At 39.7% G+C, this 27067-nt stretch overlaps 1 protein-coding gene across 1 annotated transcript in view; it reads left to right on the forward strand.

Annotated features, from left to right (window-relative positions):
- Prkaa1 (protein kinase AMP-activated catalytic subunit alpha 1) overlaps positions 1 to 23710 on the forward strand; it is a 36305-nt gene extending 12595 nt beyond the window's left edge. Inside the window, exons 2-9 of the mRNA XM_051182496.1 lie at positions 6307 to 6448; positions 7998 to 8091; positions 11783 to 11927; positions 12912 to 12999; positions 15420 to 15644; positions 17380 to 17866; positions 17981 to 18107; positions 20464 to 23710. Of these exons, the coding sequence (XP_051038453.1) occupies positions 6307 to 6448; positions 7998 to 8091; positions 11783 to 11927; positions 12912 to 12999; positions 15420 to 15644; positions 17380 to 17866; positions 17981 to 18107; positions 20464 to 20708 (1553 nt within the window). The 3' untranslated portion in view covers positions 20709 to 23710. The remainder of the gene's footprint in view (positions 1 to 6306; positions 6449 to 7997; positions 8092 to 11782; positions 11928 to 12911; positions 13000 to 15419; positions 15645 to 17379; positions 17867 to 17980; positions 18108 to 20463) is intronic.
- Positions 23711 to 27067: the final 3357 nt, after the last annotated feature.

Below are 27067 nucleotides of genomic sequence, written 5' to 3' on the forward strand. Positions count from 1 at the left end.
TATTGATAGGAACATTTCTCATAGTCTTCCAACAGGAGTCTGCTGTTGGATTAAACTGTTTTCTGAAATTAGGCATTAGGAGCTTGGCAGTCTTTTGTTTTACATAATACGCTGTAATAAACTGAGAAACATTCGTGCATGTTCACTTTACTTCATAGTTCAACTTAAATATGGTGTCGTCTTCAACTCTCAAGATATTTTCTTATTGGTTACTCTAGCCACTCCCATCACACAGAAAAGGAACTATTATGTTACTTTTTTGTTAAGCAGACACAAAAAGCAATCATATTACTTTCTCTGTTGCTTCCTTTCTGTTTACTTCATTGACATCTGTGCTGGGAGGTCTGAATGACCATTTGCTTTATGATTGCTGATGTAGAACCCTCCATTCCCCAGTCAACCCTTCTCATTTTTTGTTTGAATACAGTTGAATTAATGTGACATTTTTCTGCCTTTTTTTCTTTTGGTATAAGGAGCCCAACCTCCAATTTCCTCCCCCCCCCCCCCTCTCTCTCTCTCTCTCTCTCTCTCTCTCTCTCTCTCTCTCTCTCTCTCTCCTGTGTCACAGAGCATATGTGGAAGTTAGAGGAAAACTTGTGCACACATTGAAGGAATCTTTTCTCCTCTTCTGCTATATATGTGAGACCTGGGGATTGAACTCAGGTCCCCAGTCCTGGAAGGAAATGATTTATCCACCCAAGGCCCTCTTCAGTGGTCTTGAAAGTTAAGAGCTTGTATCTTCACACTTCTGATTACTTATAGTTTGATGAAATGCTCAAGTATGAGAAAACGTGTTGTGGTGTGCTTGAATTGATACTGGCTTCATTCATTTGCCATTTTAAGGAGGGAACTTCTAGTGTCTGCAGGTGATTCCTGTCCCTTGACTAGCATGTGACTTTTATTCTTGTTAAGTTCTGTGGTTTTATTGTTGGACCATAAACTGTGTCACATTATTGCTGTGCCTTTCTGCCTTCTAAGTGACCTGAATTCTTTTGTTGTAGAATTCTTATTGTGCTGTGTGTCCCTCTATTTTTTTTTTAAAGTGTGTGCGCACAAACACACAGTAGTGCATTCATGAGTGTGTGTGTAAATGTGCATGTGTTTATATGGATGTGTGTGTGTGTGTGTGTGTATGTGTGTGTATGGGTAAGGGTATGGCTGTGTATGGAGGTTCGATTGTGTGTGTTGGTGCAAGTGTGTATGGGTGTTTGCACCTGTTGTATTAGTGGAATTCAGAGGGCAACTTTGAGGAGTTGGTTCTTTCCTTCCACCATGTTGACCCTAGTAATTGAACTCAGGTCATCAGACTTGGCAACAAGCAACCTTATCTACTGAGCCATGTTACATGATTTGATTGATTCATTTATTTATTTGAGACAGGGACTTACACATTAGCCTCAGTTGGCCTTGAACTTGTGGCGATCCTCCTGTCTCAACCTTCTAAGCATTGAAATCATAAGGCATGAGCCACCATATGTGGCTTTTCTTTAAAATGTCAGTCTTATATATCACAGGCTGACCTTGAAGTGGCTATCTACTGAAGGATGACCCAGAACTTCCGTTCTCCCTGCTGCTCCCCTCTGTGGACTAGAACTTCAAGGGTACACCATCACACTCAATTACACAGCACTGGGGATTAAACCCTGTGCTATGCAAGCACTTTACCAACTGAGTTACATCTGCAGCCCTGCTTTATTAGTTTGGGACAGGGTCTTGCTGTGTAACCCAGACTAGCCTCAAATTCTTGGCAGTCCTCTGGCCTTAGCTCCATCGTGCTATGATTAGAGTAGGGTGCTACTACTCAGGTTGCTTTTTGTGCATATATGTTTATGTCTTAGTTAGGGTTCCAATTGCTGTGAAGAGACACCATGTCCACAACAACTCTTTTTTTTTAATACTTTATTGCGTGTTGGTGAGAAGGTGTCACATCCCCTGAACTGGAGATATAGTTGTGAGCTGTTGGGAATTGAACCTGGATCCTTTGGAAGATCAGCCAGTGCTCTTAACTGCTGAGCCATCCCTCCAGCCTCACAACAACTCTCATAAAGGAAAACATTTAACTGGGGCGAATTACCGTTTCAAAAGTTTAGTCCATTATTATCATGGTGGGATATGGCAGTGTGCAGGCAGACATGGTGCTGGAGAAGAAACTGAGAATTCTACATCTTGATCTGCAGGCAACAGGAAGCTTGAGCATAGGAGACCGCAAAGCCCACCCTCACAGTGACACACTTCCTCCAACAAGGCCATGCCTACTCTAACAAAGCCACATGAGCTTATGGGTGCCAGTTACATTCAAACCACCACAATATACAAATATTTTTAGTTGCAGGTATACATACATATGTGTTCAGGGATGTGTATGTGTGTGTGCAAACTTGGGGTCAATCTCTCTTCTGTGGTTTCTCTGGCAGTGTCCACCTTGTTTTTTTTTTTTTTTTTTTTTTTTTTTTTTTTTATTGTTTTGTTTGATACAGGGTCTTACTACATTTGTAGCCCTGGCCAGCCTAGAACTCACTATGTAGACCAGGCTGGCCTTCAACTCACAGAGATCCACTTGTCTCTGCTCCCTGGTGCTGGTGTTAATGGTGTTCACCTAGTTTTTGGAGATAGGGTTTCTCACTGGCTTGGACTACGCTAGGCTTGTTTATAAGAAATGCTGGGTAGAAAGTCCCAAATGGGTCTAAGAGAATATCCAGAGCCTTCTACTCTAGCTCCTTACTTGGTGAAAGAAATTACATCTACAGTTTTGGAAAACCTCAAGTGTCTTTTAAAACAATTATGAATATATATATATATATGTATATATATATATAATTTGCATATGTGTATGTAGGAGCACGTGTGACCCAATGTGTTGGTGAGAGAACAGCCTGCAGGAGGTGTTTCTGTCCTTCTACTGAGTGGACCTCAGGATAAAATATAGGCTGTCACATTGATTGGCAACAGATGCTGTTGTGTGCTGAGCTCCCCGTGGTCCTTAACTGTTCAATCACCTTAGTTGGGTTGATATTCAATTGATCAGGGTCTAACAGAAGACTGGTTGATTTGTGGGGAAGTTTAGGCCCAAATGGATTGTTTTCCAGTACTCTTTCCAGATGTGAATCTGCCATTGCTCTGATTTGTCCTGTTTCCCAGTGGTGGCTCAATTGTATAGCTAATGGAGAAAGGGTTCCCCCTGGGCCAGAGCTTATACATTTGGGGGACAGTTGGAACAGATGAGATTGGGTGTCATTAAAGTAGTTCTCAGACAGAAAGTACTTCCCAGATCGGGCTGTAACAGTTGCTGTACTTAGTCACATCTAATTAAGATTCGAGATTGGCAAAAGCCATGTTGAAATTAGAATGTCCTTGATTTTACACTAATTTTAGCATTTTCTTCTTCCTGTATTATTTTCCTTTGCATTTCCATTTCCCTGATATTTATAATCATATTTTAAACAGTTGTCTTTATTTTTCAGCATTATGACTGCATAGTGTCTTCAAGCTTTTATTGCTGTGAAGAGACACCATGACCACGGCAACTCTTACAAAGGAAACATTTAATTGGGGTGGCAGCTTACAGTTTCAGAAGTTCATTCCATTCTCATGGCAGGGAGCATGGTGGCATGCAGGCAGACATGGTACTGCAGGAGTAGTTGACAGTCCTACATCTTGCAGGCAGCAGGAACTCAACTGAGACACTGGACGGAATCCCAAGTGTAGGAAACCTCAAAGCCCACCCCCATGGTGACACACTTACTCCAACAAAGCCACACTTCCTAATAGTGCCACACTCTATGAGATTATGGGAGCCAATCACATTCAGTCTACTGTAATTGCTAAACCAACACTGTTGCTTGCTTCTTTTTCTTTTCTCTTCCTGGTGTTTTGTGACAGGGTCTTACTGTGTAGTCCTGGATGGCCTTTGAACTCACTATATAGACCAGACTGGCCTTGAACTCGGAGATCTGCCTGTCTCTGCCTTCTGAGTGCTGGGATTAAATACCTGTGCCACCACTGCCTGGCTTTAATAATCCATAGGATTGGCATCTCTGTTCCCTCTAAATAACTGTCTTGGCTGCCTTGTTGCCTTACCCAACTTTGCTGCTATCAAACATCTGTTCCCTGTAGCGTTCTTCCATTTGAGAGTTTCTTAATTTTTCCTCTTGCATTGAATTCCTGTTTTTTGGGGGGTGGAGTGGGATGGGCACTTTTGGGGACACAATCTTATGACATTTAAACTGGTCTTGAGCTCTCTTTGTAGCCAAAAATTACCTTAAACTCCTCTCCCCTCTTCTCATATGCTAATATTACAGGCAAGCACTATCATGCTTGCTTGCTTGTTTGCTTTTTGAGACAGTGTCCCATTCTGTAGCCCTTGCTGGCCTGGAGCAATGCTCCCAAGACTAGGAAAACAAGCCAACAAGCCAGCACACTCTTAGATCGTCTTTCCCCTGGTCCCCCTCACTGCCCAATATAAGGTTTCTCTGTGTAATAGTCCAGGTTGTCCTGGAACTAGCTTTGTAGCCAAGGCTGGCCTCGAACTCACAGAGATCTGCCTGTCCCTGCCACCCGAGGACTGGGATTAAAGGTGTTGTGCCACTAACCACCCAGCTCAGATCTCTTAACTAGACATCATGTCGTTTTTGTTTTTGTTTTTGTTTTTGTTTTTTTTTTTTAGTTGTTTGTTTCCACTGTGCTTTTGCTCTGTATTCTATAGATTCCTGAGAAAGGGAATTCTTCTGTGATAGACTTAGCATTGGGCAAGGTAGAATCCATTTAAAAGTGATTTGTTTTTATGTGCATGGGTGTTTCATCTGTGTGTGTGTGTGTGTGTGTGTGTGTGTGTGTGCCTGGTGCCCAAGGAGGCCAAAAGAGGTTATCAGATCCCCTATAATTGGAGTTGTGGATGGTTATGGACCGACATGTGGGTGTTGGGAATCAAACTCAAGCCCTCTAGAAGCACAGCTGATACCACTGAGCAGTCTCCCCAAACTAAACTCACTTATTTTTAAATTTCATATTTAAAAGTGGGAACTACATGCTATTGAGCCAAAAGTTAAAAAAAAAAAAATTACAGGGGCTGTTAATAATAGGGGAAGCATGCCAGTTCCACAGGGGAGTTGATTTAGTTTGTATATGTGCATGTGTATGTTGTATGTGCAAATGCCAGGCCAGAGGGTATGGCCTGCTTTATCATTCTCTGACTTTTTCTCCTGAGATAAGAGCTTTTATTGAAACTGCAGCTAGGTAGTCAGCTAGTAAGCCCCAGGGACCCCATCTCTGTCCAATTGCCCTCTTTCCTCTAGTGTTGGGTTTACAAGCATGTTATGCTACAGTCATGTGTTGTGTTCCCCCCTCCCCCCAGTTTTTCTCCGAGTAGCCCTGGCTGTCCTGGAACATATTCTGTAGACTATGTTGTCCTCAAACTCATGTGTCCACCTACCTCTGGTGGATCTCTGGAATTATCCAGCAAATGATTAATTTTTTATTTTGTGTGTATTGGTGTTTTGCCTGTATGCTTGTCTGTGTGAGGGTGTCGGAGCCTCTGGAACTGGAGTGACAGTTGTGAGCTACCATGTGGGTGCTGGGGATTGAACTTGAGTCCTCTGGAAGAGCAGTCAGTGCTCGTAAGTGCTGAGCCTTCCCTCCAGCATCCCCATCTCCTTTTTAAAGCGTGGGTTTAGAAATTTGAATTAAGTGCTTCATGCTCATGCAGCTCCCACTGGCTGAACCATCTTCCCCAGCCGTGCAGGGCAATTTTCTGAGGGGAAGATGGAATTGTTGTATGTCATACGATTTTTATTGGTTTTTGTTGTTTTGAGACATAGTGTCAGCATGTAGCCCAGGCCTGCCCTAAGTTTTTAGTCCTCCTGCCTTTGCTGTTTTGACTGTTGGGATTCCATGCATAAGCTACCATGTCTGGATCTTTATCATATGATGCTAATGATGGCACACCAGTATCTCCATGTGTGAGCATCTGGGAAAAGTGTCAAAAGATAGAGTTTGATTTTATATATCCAGTAGTTTAGAAATGAATAGTAAGTTAGAAGAATTTGAGTACTTGAAGGCATCAAGAAGAGGTAAGAATTTCTTCCATAACTGTCCCTGCTTTCCTGCTCCCTCAAACCACTCTGAACGAGCAGTTCCTTGTGTATTTCTCCTGACTTTAACGTTGGAACTTTCAGGGTCGTAATGGGTTCGGGGTGGGATGACAAATGTGATAAAGTATTTTCTCAGTGTGCTTGGCTTACCATTATAACATACCAAAGCATGTTACCAACCAAACCTGGTACTGATGTATTAAAATCATTCCTCCTGCAGTGGGCAAACATGAATTGACTGGCCATAAAGTTGCTGTGAAGATACTCAACCGGCAGAAGATCCGAAGCCTTGACGTGGTTGGGAAGATCCGAAGGGAGATCCAGAACTTGAAGCTTTTCCGGCACCCTCACATAATTAAACTGTAAGCCCAGCTTGTCAAACCTAGTCCTTTCATCCTCTCCTGCCCTTTGTTAATCTGGCAAACCAGAGAGGCCTTCTTCCTGTGTCTGAGGCTGGAGGTTGCTTTCTGCTCCCATGTCCAGCCCCGTTCACTATCAGTTACAAAGTCTGCCCTCGTGTTCTAGTGTGACTCATATCACGCTTATTCTTTCTTCCCATTGTCTGGACAGAGGCCCTTCTGGTAACGCTCTGTGCTTCTGTTTGATGTAGAGAACCAACTGTTGATTTTCTCGTAAATGTCTCGGTAGCAGGTGCCAGGCCCTCTGTTTGGTGTCCAGTTCCATCCGAAAGAAAAAAAGAGGCAAAAACATTCTTTACCTCCAGATTTCGAATTTCTACATGCTGGGAATTAGGCTCATGAGAGACTGTGCACTAGAAAATTTTTTTTTTTTTTTCCCTACCCTGCTTGTACTTGATAGACATACCAGAATCTGAGGAATCTAGTATTGCAGGAGGGCAGTGAGGTTGGCACCATGAGGCTATAGGTAACTTTTTTCTTAGCCCTGTGTTACTGTGTAGGCTACAGTTTAAAGCTGTTTGGACTTTTCTGTCAAATTGGTCAGCTCAAACTGTTTGGTTTTTAGCTCTCATTTATTAAAGCGTTTTGCAATATCATATATGCTGATGATGTCCCTAAATGTACATTTCTTGCTTTGAACTCTGGGGCCCTATGCCCACTGCTTACTTTATATCCTCATTGGGATACCCTGTCAATGCTCATCTCTTTATCACCTCTCACCATTGCCACTTAACCCCTGATGAAAACTTAAGAGCATCTCTAACAGTCCTGTTTATTCCTCTTCACACCATTCCTCCAGCTCTCCCTTCAGAATGGATCGCTGGTCTGTCTCTCAGTGCTTTACCACCATCACATTGGTCTGGACCCCCCCCCCCCCCATGGGCTGCTGCAGGAGCCTCACTCAGCTTCCTTGCATCAGTCAGTTCACACTGTGGCCACTTATTCTTTGAATATGCAGATCATGTGACTGCTAGCATTGGAAACAACCCATAGCTTTTCATCTTCCTTTAAGTAAAAGTCAAAAGTCTCTACCTTCCTGGCTGTAACATCCTTCTCTCTGGTTTGCTTTGCCCTGCCTTACAATGAGCAGGCCAAGCAGGCTTCAACCTGGGCCCTTGCCCTTTCTCTTCCCTCTGCCTTGTTCACCTTCCTCCTGGGGAATGTAGTCTGCTTGCTCCTTCCTTCCTTCCTTCCTTCCTTCCTTCCTTCCTTCCTTCCTTCCTTCCTTCCTTCCAGTGTGCTCTGGCCTTCGTGGAGAACTCTGTACAGAAGAGAGTTTGCTTCCTTTTCTCCATCGCATGCTCTGCACTATATAATGCTTTTTTACTGTCTGCTTCCTGGCCCCTGGTTCAAGAACATCACAGGCTTTGTTCCCCACAGTCTTGTGGCTTCTAGCATAGTACCAGGCATATTATAGGTGCATAGTGACTCTTTATTGAATGGATGCATACACGTGTTTTAATATTAGTAGATAAATGTTTTCTCTCACCAGGTACCAGGTCATCAGTACACCATCTGATATTTTCATGGTGATGGAATATGTCTCAGGAGGAGAGCTATTTGATTATATCTGTAAAAATGGAAGGGTAAGCCATTCTCATTTAATCCTGTACATATTTTGTAACTCCCCTGTACCCCTTATTTGCATCAAAATGTCAGAAAGCAATATTCAGGTCTGTTTAGTAGCCAGTCCCCTTAGTCATATTTGTTTACAATTTCTACTTAGAGGTAGAAAGAAGAACCTCAGTGATGTTCTTCTTATACAGACTTATACAGACAGACATAGATATTGAGCCCCCAGTTATATATTTGTTCAAGGTCACATGACTTATTAGTGATAGAGTTCACTTAAATCCTTAAAATGTATAATCCTCAGATTCATGTTTTTGGGTATACAAACATTTTTCTTTTTTTGAGGAAGGGTCTCACTATGGCACCTTGGCTGGCCTGGAGCTCAGTCTGCAGATCAGACTAGCTTCTGATGTGTGGAGATCTCCCTGCCTCTGCTGGCACTAAAGGCATGCCCAGCCTATACAAACTTTTTAAATATGCATCTTAGACTTTATAAGTATTCCGTACAAAATATATTATTAAACACTAAAGATGTAACCCTGGCCACATTTAAGTTGCAGCCATTCTTTGGTTTCTGGACTCTGATGTACCTGGAACAGTAAGAACAGGCTTCATGGAGGGCTTAGGGGTTAGTCAAAGACTTTAGTGTAGGAAAGAACCGTGGAGACATTTAAGTTATGGATATCAATACTGACCACTGTCCCCTGCCAGTACCTGGCCTCAGGTTATGGGATTTGTACCTTCTAAAAGACACACACCTGGCACTGACAAAAGACCTTGGCCTGCTCTCAGTCTGAAGTTTTGTGCATTATTTATTCATCCACTTTACATAGTGTTTCTCTTTAATCACAGTTAAAACTCACTTATTTCACAACATGGTTAATTCCTACTTAAAGCATTCCCTTTCTCATCTTGTCCCCTAGAGGATTTCTTCCTAAAATAACTCTGCCTCCTTTATCTTTTTTTCTTCTGCTTGTCATTTCTAGCCATTTTGTGCTACATGATGGGGTTGTTGTTAGTTTTCTGTTTTGAATACTGAATTTTCAGCCATCGTGTTTCTGTATTTCAGATATCTGCCTTATTTTCTCAGGTTGCCTTTACACAGCCTGCCTGTTTGGTTTCACAGATGCGCCTCTACCTGGTTGAGAGAGACATTTTGGTTTTAGTTGTCCTTTGACTCCTGCGCTGTTCTGTTCTCGGTGCTTTCTGCTAACCCTAACCCTAACCCTATTTTTCCTCTGCTCATTTTATTTGTCTTTGTCTTTTTTTTTTTTTTCTTCATGTTTCTCCCTCAGATCTGGTGATTCTTGACTATCCACGTAAATGTCAAAATGAAGTTCCAAATGCCAAAGCTCATAGACGTGTGAGATTTATCGATTGGTGGCTTTTCCCATAGGTTGAGTTGATGGGAGACCTGTTAACTTGGGTAGGGTAACTGGTTTGCTAGCAATCTAAGTATTTTTCTTCTTCATTTGATTTGGTATTTGGTATTTGGTATTTTCTGTTTTGCTGAAAGTAGTAGTTTGAGTTGGGGTCAAGTCTGTTCTGTTAGTGTGCCAATTGTCACTTAGTGCACTTCTTCCTTACAATGCCCTGTTCCTGCCAGTGTCCTTGAGAGCAATCTGGCTTGGTCCCCCTTGAATAACCAGCCATCTTACTCTCTGCTTACTCCCCAGTGGTGGGGAGTTGAAAGTTTCTCACCAGGACCAGCTGTCATGTGTCTAGCCTAGCCTTCACTCTGCCTCAGAAAGTTCTGTTGCATCTGGTTCCTTAGCTTCTCCAGGGTTTCCTATATAGACATCCTCTAGACCTTGGTTTTGCTCCGCTCTTTGGGCTCAGCCCGTCTTCATCTGCTGTCCAAGAACTCCTCTTGATGGCTGCTGTGTCTCAGTCCTTTTGTTTTATGGGCCCTGTGCATTGCTGATAGCATCCTAGTGCTGTTACCACACACAAGACTCTGTGTGTTATCATCAGCTGAAATGTACCTGGACTCTGCACATCTTCCTTTAGCCTCTGCAATTCTTTGTACTGTATTTCTGTAAGTAGAATGTTTTTCACTTTGTAGCCTTTCTATTTATTTTACTACTTATATTATTTGTTAGCTTATTTTTCTCTTCTTTCATACATTTTTTTATATAAAATCTACTGGAACAAATAAAGGCATTACATTGCAGAAACATTATTTTTTTTTCTTTTCTTTTCTTTTCTTTTTTTTTTTTTTGAGGAAGGGTGTCCTAAACTTCAATAGCTATTTTAATTTTGCATCCCAGGAAATGGTTTATCTTTGTCCTCACATTATCCATCCATTGAAGGTGTGAAGGTATAGAGTTCTGGATTTAGAATGCTCACTCATGATCTTCCAGAAGATTGCATGTGAGAGTTCTTACCTAGGGGATCCGCAGCTTATTTATTAAATACACTGTCCTGGAGCAGGTGTAAATCCATAGTGGTTATTACTTATTGAGCAAACATCAAAAATACGGGGAAGATTTTTGAAGATTATTAAAAGATTATATTTAAACATTTTAATTGTAGTGTAAGGTTTTTTTTTTTTAAACACGCAAAAGGAAAAAGTGTTAAGGGTTTTGTTTTGTTTAGATAAAAACATCTTGGGCCCAAAGAGGTGGCTCAGCAGTCATAAGGGTGTGCTGTTCTTTCAGAGGTCTGGAGTTTGGTTCTTAACACCCATATAGGTAGCTCATGACTGTCTCTTAACTCTAGGTCTAGAGGGTCCAGCATCCTTAGAATCTGGCCTCTGTAGGCACCCATATACAGGTACACACACACACACACAGACACACACACACGCACGCACGCACGCATACACACCCACAAAACTTAAAGAAAATCTTGCATTTCAGAACACAGTCTGTGGTTGGTTTGTAATTCATTTACAGTGCTTAACTGTTTCTTCATCACAGTCTAATGTAGTACCCCCATCCCAACAGCACTTTCTGTATTCTTTTCCTTCCCTTTCTTATCAACTGAATTTGCTCTTGGACAGTTTCAGCCATGTGTATGTGCATTATGTTTATTCCCACTCCTGTGCTCGCTTCTCTCTCTGCCCCAGCCCTCTCCCCTCCTTCCTATAGGCCTCTTTCTTGCTTGCATGATGTTTTGTTTTGTTTGGTGATCCACTGAGTCTGACTAGGACCATCTGTTTGACCATGGGTTTGTACCTGTCCATAGGAGCGTGTTCTGTTTTGTGTTACTCTGATCTTTTTCTGTTCACTGTTACACCGATGTGTTTTGTTTTATTTTTTGTTTGTTTTTTTTAAACTGTCATATTTTTGTGAACTAGAATAGGGCCTTCCTTTCACTTATTTCTGTATTCTGAATGTCTAACCTGCATAGCATATTGAATGTGTTCAATAAATATTTATAAAATAATGAAGGATTAAAACATCACTAACTTAGAGCAAACAGCATGCATAGTTTCAGGTAGAAGTTGAAACTACTAGACCTAGTCCATTAACTACAGAAGACCACAGGTTTTTTTAGTGCAGTCTGTGCAGGTGATAGGATCAGAAAGTTGATCTGCTGATCTGGGTCCCTGTAACTTCCTGGCATTTCAGTTTAGTGTTTGCATGCATTACTTCCTCATTTCAAAAGTACCTCATGGGTGACCTTCACTTGGAAGGTTTCATGTTTCAGCAGTTTACTTAATATATTCCACAGCTTAAGATAATGTTCTGCTTTCCCTAGTTGGATGAAAAGGAAAGTCGACGATTGTTCCAGCAGATCCTTTCTGGTGTGGATTATTGTCACAGGCACATGGTGGTCCACAGGGACCTGAAACCCGAAAACGTTCTGCTTGATGCACACATGAATGCAAAGATAGCTGATTTCGGTAAGGACAATTTGAACTGTTCAGGGAGTGTAAGTAGCCATCTTCAGCAGTGTCTGTGGGGTATGCTGAGAATCCCATCTTGTAAATGAGCATGAGAGTAAGTTCTTCCCTTCTTCAAAACTGAGTATAAAGAGTATGTACACATACACAGACTCATGTACACATGGCAAAGGACATATCTGGGGGTTATTTCTGTTCTTCCACCCTGGGGGGGGGGTCTTACAGACTGAACTTAGGCTGTCAGCTTTGGTGGTAAGCACCTTTGTCTGCTGAGCCATCTTGCCAGATGTAAAATTCAGTTTTGGGATATAGTAAATATTTCAAGTTGTCAACATTAGAGATTTGAAACGAGGTGACTATTATTGTGAAGAAGGTAGCAAATTTATGTCTACTATATTTTCTTTTGGTCAAGTGTGGAGAAGATGGAAAGTAAGTGGAGTAGAATTATTGAAACAAATCGAAATCTAGAAAGATGAACTATATAGGGAAACGTTTAAATATTTAAATGCTACAAAGTTGAATTTCCGATGTGGTCTCACATGCCTCTAATCCTGTATTCCAGAGATTATAAGTGGGCTCCATAGTAAGGCCCTCTTTCATAAAAGAGAATAAAATAAGGAGATTATAGGTTCAGGTGACCATTCTGGGCTTGGGTTTTGTTTTTATAGAACAGAGCAGGACTGGTAGAAATCTATTTATCTGAGATTATTTTGCCTATCAATATCTATACTAAAAGTTAAACATTTCACATTTATTCTAGTAAACAAAACCATCAGTAATTTAATACACATTGCTCTAGTTACTGAAATACATTGTATATTTTTGTCTAAGGGCAGACTGTTTGGGAGGTAAAGTCTGTGATCACTTTGAAGCAAAGAAAAAAAATGGTGGCAGATCTTGTTAATCCAAATTTAGCTTTGTTGTTTAATAGACTTTCCTTTTCATTCATAGGGAACCTTGAGTGGCTATTGTTTGTCTTTTTAGGTCTTTCAAACATGATGTCAGATGGTGAATTTTTAAGAACAAGCTGTGGCTCACCCAATTATGCTGCACCAGAAGTAATTTCAGGAAGGTAGTGTTTGATATTATGCTACTTTTGATGTATTTGTAGTTACTTATTTCTTTTTAGATTTTGTTAGTCTGTATTGTCATATTTAATACTAGTGAAGGAAGGGAGAAGTATTTTCTCACCTGTAAATTTCGCATTTTAAGAATAATACAGAAGGAGCGGGAGAGGTGGCTCTGTGGTTAAGAGCACTTGCTGCTCTTCTAGAGGACTGGAGTTTGGGTCTTAGCACCCACATTTTGGGTGGCCCACAACTGCCTGTAACTTACCCCCAGGAGACCCAACACACTTTTGGTTTCAGCAAGTAGTTGCATGCATGTGTGTATACACCATACAAAACACACACATTAATTTTATAAAAAACACAAGTGAATAAATTAGCAAATCCAATTATAGAGGAAAATGTTGGTTTGAAGTCATGTTAAAATAGTTAGAATGAAGTACTTTAACTTTTTCCTGTGGGGGAAGAATTTAAAGCAAGTCAGTTGTAAAGGTAGATAGGTAAGTTACTGAAACGTGACTATCAAACTACTTACTTGTGAGAAATGACTAACTTGACAAAAAATAAAAAATGAGCATTACCAAGAGGTTCATGCTTGTAATTTCAGAGCTTGAGAGGTTGAGATCATTCGTTGATACCTAAGACATTATCTTGAAAAACAAAACAAAACAAACAAAATACCCAGACAGAAAACAAAATGGAGTTACAAGTATAATGTAATGTATAGTTTCATAATTATTCAAAAAGATATCATCTGTGTAGTAGCTTCATGTTTTACAAGGAAGACAGTATCTTAGGAAATTGAATTAAAGAAGTGGTTCTCCAGAATCAGGCGTCAGACCAGCTGGATGTAGTGTATACTTACATCCTGAGCATTGTGCATATTTTGAGGTGAGACTATATACGTAGACCCTGTATCAGGAAAAATCCAGGTGGGGAAAGGGAGAGAGGGAGGGAGTCAGATTCATTTGCATTCAGTCTTGTTCTGGATCTGCTAGACACTGCAGTATAAGAATGCTGAATTGGGCTGGGCATTGGTGTCACATGCCTTTAATCCCAGCACTCAGGAGGCAGGGGCAGGTAGATTTCTGTGAGTTTGAGGCCAGCCTGGTCTACAGAGCAAGTTCCAAGACAGCCAAAAAAAAAAGCCAGAACTACTCAGAGAAACTCTGTCTCGAAAAACCAACCAAACAAAAAAATTGATTTATGTTTTCATTCTTAATTCCTTTGGTTTGAACAAATGCAGGATTTAGATACAACTGTGGTTATAATTATATAAAAAGTGATGCATTATGGTCAAACATACATAAAATAGGCTATTAATGAACTCTCTTTGTTCAGTTTTCATGGTCTGTCTTTGAAGTCTGGATGAACAGGAACACTTACTTTCAAATAAGTTTTTAATTGATATTTGTAATAATTTATTTTGTCATTTTAAAGATTTGTTTTTGCCCTGAAGCCAGACTCCGAATGCATGATTCAACTTTTTTTTTTTTGCAGTGAGTTAAGATACTTGTCTCCAGCCCCCTGAATGTGGCTGTCAGCTGGGGGGCTTGGGCAGTCTATAGCATTGCTGGCAGTCCCCAAATGATAGGACAGACTTTGATGATTCCCCATGGTGGGGCCTCACCCTCTCTGAGGTGTGGATAGGGGTTTGGGATGGGGAAATGGTGGGGGGAGTCAGAGGGCAGGAGGGAGAGGGAACTGGAATTGGTGTGTAAAGTAAGATTTTAATTTAAATACAAAAAAGGGGAGGATACTTGTCACTAGAGTGCTTCAAGTAGAAGTTTAAAGTACTCTGTGAATTCCACTTGCCTTGCTCTACAGTCTCAAGCTCTTTGAACTTTGATGTGATGGTTTTAGGAGAAATGGCTTCAGAGTCTGGCACTATAGAATTGAGTCTTGGGCCAGTGAGATAGCTCAGCTGGGAAAGCTCTTCCTGTCAAGTATGATGACCTGGGTTTGATTCCTGAAACTTATGTAAAGGTCAAAGGAGAGAAGTGACTCCACAAGCTGTCCATTCACCTCCACATTCACTATGCATGTGCATAGATATACACATGGCACACCAAGACATGTATGCATACACACACACACACATACACATGAAATAAAATTTATTTTAAAGAAGTATTTTACTTCTGTGGCTCAAATTCAACATTGGTCATGATGCTTCAAGGTTGGACCTTATTGGTAGGACCCCTTGAGTATCATAGTAAGGTAGTGAAACAATTTTATCCATGGCTCATAATTGACGAAACATCTTAACTTTTCAAAGGTAATACTGGTAAGATAAACACCATAGTCTGACCACTGATTTCTTCAAAAATTATTGTCTTGTATTCTTCATAAAATATTTGTATTTGAAGACTGTTGAGTAACACGTTTTGCTGTTGTGATTAATGCAGCTGCTTTCCCTATTCAGATTGTATGCAGGCCCCGAGGTGGATATCTGGAGCAGTGGGGTTATTCTCTATGCCTTGCTATGTGGGACTCTCCCCTTTGATGATGACCATGTGCCAACTCTTTTTAAGAAGATATGTGATGGGATTTTCTATACCCCTCAGTATTTAAATCCCTCTGTAATCAGCCTTTTGAAGCATATGCTGCAGGTAGATCCCATGAAGAGGGCCGCAATAAAAGATATCAGGTAATTTTAAATCAGTATGCTTTTCTACCTTTTTGAGTCTCAAAATTTTCATGAGAAAAATTTCATTTTATTAATGACTAATGACATGTTTTTTCTCTAGCAATACACTTTTGAGTCATAGGAAATTTGAGTTTTATAGGTAATGTTGCATTGTGTGGTTGAGCCTCATAGTTTACATAAGGTGAAACTGACGGTGGCAGATATTCTCAAGTTGAGGTGAGCAATTTCTCATGAACACTCGGAGTACTTAGTGGAGACTTTGTTCTGCCATCAGTATTCTCATCCCCCTCCCTTTATTTTTGTTTTCTTTAATTCTGTGATATTCTGATGGCTAGACTGTACCTTTTTGTGGTCCTGGAGGAAAGAACAAAGAAAGAAAAATTGTATGCATATAGGAGTTAATAAATAAGAAAGCATTAGGGTAACCAGGGAGAGAATTATATATGAATTTAAGCTTTATTCTCTTCCACTTACTCCTTATGCTAAAAGTCCTGATATACACCTTTAATCTCAGCACTCGGGAGGTGAAGGCAGGTGGAACTCTGTGAGTTCCAGGCCAGCCTGGTCCACAGAGTTTGTTCAGGACATCCAGGGCTATATGGGGAGAGCCTGCCTGCTGAAAAGGAGACCTCAAGTGGCAGGGCATTGCTTTAACCTCCAGATGGGAAGGGAAACTCATCCTATGAAATTGATGTTGTAAAATATCTAAGTGAGAAGTAGATTTGCATATGTTTTAGGTATTTTTTTCATAATTAAGATCTGATAGGAAGTGCCATGCATGGTGGTGCACAGCCATAATTCCAGTACTTGGGAAGCTGAAGGAGTTTGATTCCAGCCTGGTCTACACTTAAGACCAGTCTCCAGTAGGAAACAAGCAAACGAATACCCTTAAAACTACAAAAACCCCCAAACAAACAAAAAAGCCCAGGCAAATAAAAGAATACTTTTATGCCTATTACTTAGACAATAACCATTATTCTTTTGGGTATTTTCCTCTGTTTTGGTGTTGTTTTCATTTTCATTTTTGTTTTTTAAGTTTTAGCATAGTTCTTGATATTGTTATGTGCAATTAAGTTATATAATAGGGAATTATTCGGAGAGTGGCTTTTTGAGTCATACAGAACTGGGTCATGAGGATAATTTACATGTATGAATTATTTAGCATAAAACTAAGTATACAGTAAGAACTCAGGATGTTGCATACTGTTTTTGTTACTCAGTTCTTTTCATATAACATGAAATAGTATAAACAAGAGTATAACAGTGAAGCTACACAACACAATTTCTTTCTGAGCTGGAAAAAACTTTACTTCGCCATTGTCATTTCAGTGGACATACCTTTTTATTTGGCTGCATCAGTCCTTAAAAATTAGTGCCAGGACCAGGCAGTGGTGGCACACGCCTTTAATCTCAGCACTTGGTAGGCAGAGGCAGGTGGATGTCTGAGTTTGAGGCCAGCCTGGTCTGTAGAATGGGTTTCAGGACAGCCAGGGTCACACAAAGAAATCCTGTCTCAATAACCACCGCCCCCTCCCCCAAAAAAATTAGCAGGTTGGAACATTTTTCTTAACAGATTCAGTGAAGTATGAGCTAGAAGAGGAAAACAGTTTAAAAAAAAAAAAAATGGAAGTGATATACCATGGGTAGAAATGTAAAGCAATAACTCTTGAAAGTTATTGTTCTTATTCTTGGTTTTACTCAAAATCCTTCCCCACATACTGCTGTTTTCTCTTAGGGAACATGAATGGTTTAAACAGGACCTTCCAAAATATCTCTTTCCTGAGGATCCATCATACAGTTCAACTATGATTGATGATGAAGCCTTAAAAGAAGTGTGTGAGAAGTTTGAATGCTCGGAGGAGGAGGTTCTCAGCTGCCTGTACAATAGAAACCACCAGGACCCATTGGCAGTTGCCTACCATCTCATAATTGACAATAGGAGGATAATGAACGAAGCCAAAGATTTCTACTTGGCAACAAGCCCACCTGATTCTTTCCTTGACGACCACCATTTAACTCGGCCACATCCTGAAAGAGTACCATTCTTGGTTGCTGAAACACCAAGGGCACGGCATACCCTTGATGAATTAAACCCACAGAAATCCAAACACCAAGGTGTACGGAAAGCAAAGTGGCATTTGGGAATTAGAAGTCAAAGTCGACCAAATGATATCATGGCAGAAGTTTGTAGAGCAATCAAGCAATTAGATTATGAATGGAAGGTAAGAAGGCAAGCATTCTACCTAACAAATTTGGTGAACCTGTAGACAAAAGTCTTTTATAGAAGAATTGATTTGATGTGCCTTTGTTTTTTTTTTGTCCATATCAAATGCTAGGTTGTAAACCCCTATTATTTGCGTGTACGAAGGAAGAATCCTGTGACAAGCACATTTTCCAAAATGAGTCTACAGCTATACCAAGTGGATAGTCGGACTTACTTATTGGATTTCCGTAGTATTGATGGTATGTACACACAAACCCACAGAGGTGATAGGTTAGACCTGGTTAACTAATTTGTTGGTTTATAGTTTTCTTTTTTTCTTTTGTTTTGAATTAAAACTAAGCATGAAAAGTATGTGTCAATATGACATTTCATTTTCTTTATCCTCCCTCCATCCCTCCCTTTCTCCCTCCTTCCCTCCATCCACATGTATGTTTTGGTGCACTCACTTGTGTGTACATGGGGTGAAGGCAGCAAAGGTCAATGTCAGCTGCTTGCTTCTATCACTCTCCATCTTACTTTTGAGACAGGGCCTCTTTTCCAAACAGGAGGTTACACTTTAGGCTGGGGTTAGTGGCTGGCAAGCCCCAGGGACCCTCTTATTTCCAGCCTCCAGTATTGGGTTATGTGAAATTGAGGTCCTTTTAGAGTGCAGCAGGCTCTTTATCCATCAAGCCATCTCCCTAGCCTGCAGTATGACACTGTCATACAGATACTTTGTTTGTGTCATCATCCTCCACTGCCCTCTCCATCTTCAACCTTTAACCTTCAACCTTGTAATAGAGAACGTTACTTCTGTGCTCTACGACACTGACAACTGTAAGTCCTCTTGTTCCATGTAGTTCATTGTCCTTGTACAGGCCATCACCTCGGGGCTAGGACTTTAGTTCAGTATTGAAGTTCTTGCCTTGCATCCACAAAACACCGGCGTCAGTCACCACTCCCATTTCTCCCAAAGTAGAAAAATAATTATTTCCCTGTAAAATCTTTAAAAATGTGCAGTTTAATTCTTTCTGGTTTTTCAAGACAGGGTTTATCTGTGGCTTTGGAGCCTGTCCTGGAACTAGCTCTTATAGACCTGGCTGGTCTCCAACTAACAGAGATCCGCTTGCCTCTGTCTCCCGAGTGCTGGGACTAAAGGCGTGTGCCACCACTGCCCGGCTACAGTTTAATTCTAAAGTGACACTTTTCTCTCATATTTCTGTTGCTTTGTAAGATTCATTCTGGCAACATATTTTTTTTTTTTTTTTTTTTTTTTTTTTATTAAAAAGTAAAGGTTGTTGTCACTGTAGTTTTACTTACTATTAAGCACTTTAAAAATTAAATACAAGTTTATGGCTGTTCTTCCAAGTCAGTTATACCAGTATCTTTGGGAGGATATTTAGGATTATTAATTAAAGACTCAAAGGTGGCACCTAAAGATTATAAGAAAGACAAAGGCTTGAGATGTGATATACACTGATATACAGTGATTTACACTGGCCAACCTGATGGTCTGGTTACTTATTTATTTTTGAGAAAGGCTCTTCTATGTAGGCTGGCCTGGCTTTGGAGGGCCATCCTTTGTTTCATCTCTGAGTGCTGGGTTACAGGTGTGCGCCATGCCTAGATGTCTGGATAGCATGTGCCTGCCAGCTAACACATACCAGTACGGTTTGAGATTGGGAATGGGCTTTATTTTTCTCTTGGTATTTAGATCATTTTGGAGTCTTAGTTATATCAACTCTTGGACTTGGCCAACTGAATGAATGCCTACTATTTCTATATTTCTGTTCTAGTACTATTTCTACTTATATTTTATTCCCAACTAGTTTATCTTTGATTTCATTTTTAGTGTTACTTTTGTGGTACTAGAGGTAAAACCAGATCTTTTCAATGAGCTCTAGCCTCAACCCTCCTTTTACTTTTTATTTTGAAGGAAGGTCTCACAAGTTACCCAGGTTGTCCTTGAACTCTCTAGCTCAGGTAGGCCTTGAACTTATGATCCTCCTGTTTTAGCTTCCCGAGTAGCTGGGATTGAAGGCCTGTACCACAGCTTTTCTGATTTTGCTTATTAGAGATGTTGCTCCGTTATGCTTGAGGATGAGAAACTACAGAGTAAAAAGCACTGAACTAAAGTTGGGCTGGCAGAGTGCCCAAATGGCCGAACCTTCCTGTTCATTTGTTTCCTTGAACAAATTGCTTGACTTCTCTGGCTTTGTTTTCTGTCAGTAAAATGGTTCTTGGCTGAGATGGTTTCCAAGATATCTTCCATATTTCAAGTGATGGATTGTATGCTTTTAATAGAACAGAATTTTACTGCTAGGGGATTTTTATTTAAAACCCAGGTTATTAGTTTCCTGACTCTTAGTCAGTGTAGAAGTCAAGAGTAGTAGATTGTGTACTCTGTGTGGACTGGTCATCATAGGCATTCTCCATGCTGTGTGCAGAAACTGAGAGTGAGTGGCTTAATTCAAGCACAGTGCCCCCATTCAAGAATGTATTTAAATCACATGTGCTTTGGGGGAGCTGAGCAGTAGTCTCACTTAAAGAATCTGATCCATACTGTTAGACCACTTGAGGGACAAATAATAACATGTGGGAATTCTTTTCACCCAGATGAAATTACAGAAGCCAAATCAGGGACGGCTACACCACAGAGATCGGGATCCATCAGCAACTATCGATCTTGCCAAAGGAGTGACTCTGATGCTGAGGCTCAAGGAAAACCCTCGGAAGTTTCTCTTACCTCATCTGTGACCTCACTCGACTCTTCTCCGGTTGACTTAGCTCCAAGACCAGGAAGTCACACAATAGAATTTTTTGAAATGTGTGCAAATCTAATTAAAATTCTTGCACAGTAAACCTAAAACTTTGCTTATTTCTTTGATGCAATAAGCATGCATAATAAATTATAGCCAAACACTTCCACTTATCAAGTTTTACATATATATGCACATATATGTATGTATATATGTTATATACATACATATATAAAATTTATAACTAAGGATTGGCCTTTTGGAATGCAGTTTGCACAGGAATTGGAAAACGATAAAAGCCTAATGTGTGGAAATGAATTGGGCTATTCTGTTGTCCCTTATTCAGTAGATACATATAGCATTACATATACAGAATGGATTGTAGGTCTCAGGCTCATTTGATTTTTGGCCATTTTAATTTGATGTAACAGGGCTTTGTAGGCCATACATTACCATAAAAGCCTTCAGATATGTTGATGTGTTTTATATTTGCTTCATGAATTAATTATTTGCCTAGAATTCCCTACAGACCTTCTTAAGTAATGCTGTTTCCTGGGCTCCTTAGCTTCTTAAATAGCTACTATTTCCAGTTCTGGTAACATTGTGAATGATTTCCACATCATTAAAATGCTATTTTGTGTGGTAAGTCATACCAGATACAGAGTCAATTTAAATTTTTTCTTTAGCTTGTAAGCCCCCAAATCCCCAGAATTTATATATTCAGAAACTCTGAGCCCTAAGTTTACTTCTACAGTTTCCCCTTTGTTTTGTATATGAAGTGCTGCTTTGGATCCAAAAGTAGAGTTGCTCATACTGTACTGAATCATGTTTTTTGTCACTGTCACAGATTCTTCTGGCTATTATGCCAGCCAGTGTTGAATGTCATTTGATTGTGTATTTTTAACATTGATTCAGTGCATAGAGATGATATCTTTCATAAGCTTTGAATGCTTGGATTGGATTTTTAACCCCTGATTTTATTTATTCTGGACATTTTTTAAAAAAGAAAAATTGAAAGAATATAGTGATTGCATGCATGTATGTCTACTACTTAGTTCCAACAACTACTATGTGGCTGCGTTTGCTCTCTAGATCCACAAATGTACAAAAACTTAGATATGCATATATATTTGAATGTATGTATGCTTTTGTTCTGAACCACTGAGATGTTAAGAAACACATATCCAACTCTAAATACTTAAGGCATCTCCTAAAAATAATGATATTGTCCTTTAAGAAACTCTTTTTGCACTATAAAATCAGTAATTTCCAGAGAATGCATGGCTTTCCATATTTATCTTTTAACTGTCCAGAATCCCATTTACATTTACAGTCTCATTTCAGTTGTATCTCTTTAATCAGGTTAATAATGATATTTTGAAAAGGTCATTTATTTCAGGTGGTTAAAGAAGTAGCATCTTTCTTAGATCTCTGATTTCTATGGCCCTCCCCTTTTAGTGACAGAAGAGCATTAGAGTTGTAAATGAAGTTCTAAAGTCATGGAAGACAAAGCTTGGTATTGTATGAGCTAATAATTAATTTCTTATTCTCCATACTTGGCTTCTATAGGAAATTGGGTTCAAGGCTCTAGCTCAGTGGTGGTGCTTGTCTAGGATGCACCTAGCTTGTGGGTTTGATCCCAGCAATGCAAAATTATGTTTTCTTTAAACCTTAACCATTTTCCCTTTGCAGAAGAGACACTTTTTTTTCACTGTATTTTATTTTAAAAAATTCACTCCCCCCCCCCAATCTGTTGAGCACTTATGTAATCAGAAGGGAATGAATTTGGAGGTCATGCTAGCTTGCCTAAAAGATTACTCTATAGTTTATGCACTGAATTCCAAACAAAAATTATGATTCTTTTGTTCAGGGCTTGTTCTATTCAACTCCAATTTGGATGCTGTATAAAGTAATGGATCCTCCATTTAAATGAGTTCTGAACTGTATTTATACTCTGTGTGTGTGTGTGTCCGTGTGTGTGTCCATGTGTGTCCTCTATTTGGGGTTTACTGAGGTTACTTATGCTGTCCAAATGCAGCATTGTGTTCCCGATGTGAAGAATGGAAGAGTGCATTTTTAAAGTTCAGATTTGTAAATAGAACTAAGTAATATCTCTATAAACTGATGGGGGGAAGGGGCACAAAAGGAGGAACCAATTAAATAGGACCTTCTAAAAATTGTTAATTTTGTAAACTTTGCTTCTTTTATAAGTTATTCTGTGATTCCTTTTAGTTACCAAGTTTTATTTTGAAGATATTTAAATATTGTACTTGTATAAATAGTATGATAAATGCAGATTATTGCAGTCAATTTTTTAAAGCTAGGATATCTGAAATGACAACTTTCAGTTAAGTATGTCAAGCTTGCAACAGAATTTGCACAAATTCTGAATGTAGTTTGCAAATTCTTATATTGAGGATGTAAGGGGAGTCAGTGCGAATGATTTTTAATCTTTTTTTATTATCTTTTCAGCAGTTTATATTTTTTGTGATTTTATGCAACCATATTTTTACTTTGTCTTGATAACAGAAAGCTGTATAAGTTTTTTTTTTTTTTGCCAGAAAAGTACTGTATACATAGTTTTAAATATAACAGATTTTGCTGATATGTAAAAATTTTGCCATTAAAGTTGATTTCTCATGAAAGGAACTTTTCTACCAAGTTGGGACACGTGGGAGCTTAATATATCTAATTTAAAAATAATTTCACTGAAATAAACACCATTGCTTTTACTTTGATATTTTTTCTTAAGATGCTTTTGTAGTGTTTTGGAGTTTTAGATAATTTTATATAAATTCTTTCCCTTCCTTGCACCATCCTTTGGATCTTTGATGCCATTCACAAATGTGCTAATGTGGCTGGGTGTGTGTAAGATCTATCTGTGTTCCAAGTGGCATCTTGGGAATGAAAGACAAGCATGTCTAAACCTTTCTTTCTTCTTAACCTCTACCTGCTCATTGTGGGCCCTGACAAGATGAATGTGATTCCATACACAACCTGTGAAGTTGGTTGTAGGGAGGAGTCAATCTTTGTGGGTTATGTATGATTGCCAGAGTACTTTGATTTAGAAATCTGGCATAATAAAGAAAAATATTCATTTTTCATCTGTTATGTCTTTATTGATTAATCTAGGTTCGGGAGTTGGCAGTTCACTTATTCATGGCTGAGTATCTGAGCTCTTTCAAGTACTGAAATATAAAATAGTGCTTGATTATATTATAGTACTCCAAACACCGATGTTTGTCTCTCATAAATTTGTTTAGATTTTATTTAGAAATCAACCATCTAAACAAAATATTAAGATGCAAACAGGAAAGTTGAAGCAGATGTCACATACTAGTCACAAACAGAATTCCATCATTGCTCAAATATGGTTACCGTTAAATCTAAAACCCATAGTGTTCTTGGGGCTTTTGTTAGATTGCTGGCAAAGCCAAAGTTAAAGAATGTTAGGAACAACATGTAAAGTACTTTCGGAGAACTCATCTTTTCCTGAAAATTTGCATAAGAAACTCATGTGAAACAACATCTACTAAACTGTCTTATTTATTATGCATGAATAAACTTCTGGTGGCTGTAAATGCCAATAAATAGTACCAAATATTGAGAGGGTGTTTAGTGAGTTAGAAGAAATTGCCAAGTCTTTACTGGAGTAGAGGGCATCAAAGTTAAGACACCCTGAGAGACTTAGAAAAGGAACAGAGCCTCAAACACCATTCACTCATGGCCACTGAACCTTTCGTGACAAAGGTGACCAAGTTCCAAGATACAAATCCTGCTCCATCCATCTTGTTAGGGATATATGGAGATACACACATGTGCACTACAGTACAAAAAAAAAAAAAAAAAAAAAAAAAAAAAAAAAACCTAAGTATGGGCTCAGTGGATAGTCTGTGTTTGAGGGTTAGAGTGAATGTGACCATGTGACCCTTTATCCAGGAGGGACACTGCCTCCACCATTGTGTCTATTACAATTAATGAGAGTGAAGACTCAGACCAATTCTGACACATCATGGGAAGAGCATCAAGGGTGTTAATACCAGGAGTAGGAATCATTGACGTCCATCTTAGAAGCTGCCTACCACAGTCATGCACTGGTTATTCTGAAAATACTGGCTTACTTTACAACTCTTGAGAATGTTAATGAATGTAATCAAATTCTAAATAAAAATTGCATTTGAAATCATTTATCTCCAAGTCTAGACATACTGGGAAGTTATATAAGGAGTACACTTTTATCAATGGTACAAACATTGTCAACTGTTTTTCTTGAAACAGTTTCTTTTGTAAGGAAAATTGTGTGCGTGTGTATGTGTGGTTTGTATGGCACACCACAAATATGAAGGCCAGATGACAACTCTCATTCCACTCAATGGGTTCTAGAGATGGAATTCATGTCATCAGGGTCAGCAGCAATCATCCTTACCTGCTGAGCCATCTCATAATCTCACAGGCTCCTTGCTTTGCTCATTTTCCGAAAAGATCAAATATCCAAGTATGAATAATCAGCTTGTCAGTGGTCAAAAAAAAAAAAAAGAAGAAAAGTGTATTATTTCACAAAAAAGTGGAATTTCAATTTATAGTAGTCTTGAAGAATTGATTTTATTTTTATTGATGTGTATGTGTAGGCACATGCAAAGGCCAGAACACGATGTTGGGATCCCCTAGGGCAGTAGTTGCAGGGAGGCTGTGAGTTGCCAGATGTTGGTGTTAGGAACTGAACTTGGGTTCTCTGCAAGAGCAGGAGCCAGTGTTCTTCACTGCTGAACTATCTTGTCCAGCTCATATAAGGTAGTCTTAAAACACTTTTGAGAGACATCACACTTCAGTAGCAGCAAAGTACTTGGTACAGTAGAAAAACAAATGCCATCATTCAGAAATATCCTTGATGAAGACGTGATAGTTGGTTTATTAAAGTGAGCATGAAAGTTGGAGTCTTGTCAGGTAACACAGGCCTCATAGCAAAAGAAAACAACACTACAGAGTTAGACTGTAGGGTGTGACAGGACTACACCACTACCATTACAGTTGGGCATCATTACCTTAACCCAGCATTTCTATCACCTTGACACTTTAACATAAGCCTCAATGTTACCTGTTGTGAAAAATGGCAAAATGTAAGAGTTGGTGACAGAAGGGTCTCTAACCCATATAGGCTGAGAAACACTAGTTTGCATTGGTGGTTTTTCCTTTTGTTTTTGAGACATTATTTTAAGAGTTTTGTCTGCATATTAGCATGAAGGCCAGAAGAGGGGGACAGATCCCTGTAACTGGAATTACAGATAGGTTTGAGCCTCTATGTTGAGTGTTGGGAAATGAACCTTCAGCAAGAGCAGCAAGTCTCTCCAGCCTTGCATCAGTGGTTTCTGGTATCAGTCTTGTGTAAGATTTTTCTTCGGGGTATATTTGATATTTTGGAGAGAAACAATTTGGTGGTCCTGTGGTTGGGGAGTGTTACTCAATGGCGTCTCTGCATCCTACAATGTTTCTCCCAACAAATAACTGACCAGTAAGAAATAAGGTTGAAAAAGGGTGATCTCCAAAAATGATTCTTCCTTTGCATAGCATAGCTACGCGGATAAAAACGTAATTTCAATTTTCTCAATATATAGCCGTGTTAACATTTGCCTGCTAATTGTAGAAATGGCCCAGTGCTACTTTCAGGCTGTGTTGTAGATTCTCACGGGAAGCCTGCATTTCAGCCTTGGCCCTCCTGATCAGCTAAGGTCATAGTTCCCTATTACTGGGATAAAACACCACGACCAAAATCTACTTGGGGAGGAAATGATTTATTTCAGTTTATAGTTCCAAATCATAGAAGGAAGACTGAAGGAAGTCGGGGCAGGAACTTGAGGTAGGAAGGAACTGATGCGGAGCCCGTGGAGGAAGGCTAGCTAACTGGTTTGCTCCGTTTACCTCCTAATACTGTCCAGAATCCACCTGCCCAGGGATGGTACCACTTGTAATGGGTTGGGCCCTCCCACATCAGTCATTATTCAAGACAATACCCTATGGATTTACCTAGAGGCCATTCTTATGGAGGCATTTTCTCAAGTGAGATTCCCTCTTTCAGCTATGTTTAGCTTTGTGTCAAGTTGAAAAAAAAATAAATCACAGGTTCCCTTGAACTTATTTTCGGCTCAGTTCCCCCCCCCCTTTTTTTTTCTTTCTTACTGTCCTCACCGGCTAGTCCTGGCTAGGCTAGGCTGTAATCTCCTTACCCGATGACTGTGTATATTGCAAAGCACAGCTGCCTGGATTTGAGCCTCATATCCCGAGTCCGCCGCTCCCAGCTGCTGCTAGAGGGCATTTTTTTTTTTTTGGGGGGGGGGAGTGGCGGGGCTGATTGCCCTACTACAAATCCCATAGTACCTTGGGCGCCGCAGTGACTTCTGGGACCAGTGGTTTCGTAGAAGGGTCTGGCGGGTAAGAAAACCCTCTTTTTCTTTTTTTTTAATCTA

The sequence above is a fragment of the Phodopus roborovskii genome, unplaced genomic scaffold (assembly GCF_943737965.1).
Source record: "Phodopus roborovskii unplaced genomic scaffold, PHOROB, whole genome shotgun sequence".
In the NCBI taxonomy this organism is placed as follows: domain Eukaryota; kingdom Metazoa; phylum Chordata; class Mammalia; order Rodentia; family Cricetidae; genus Phodopus; species Phodopus roborovskii.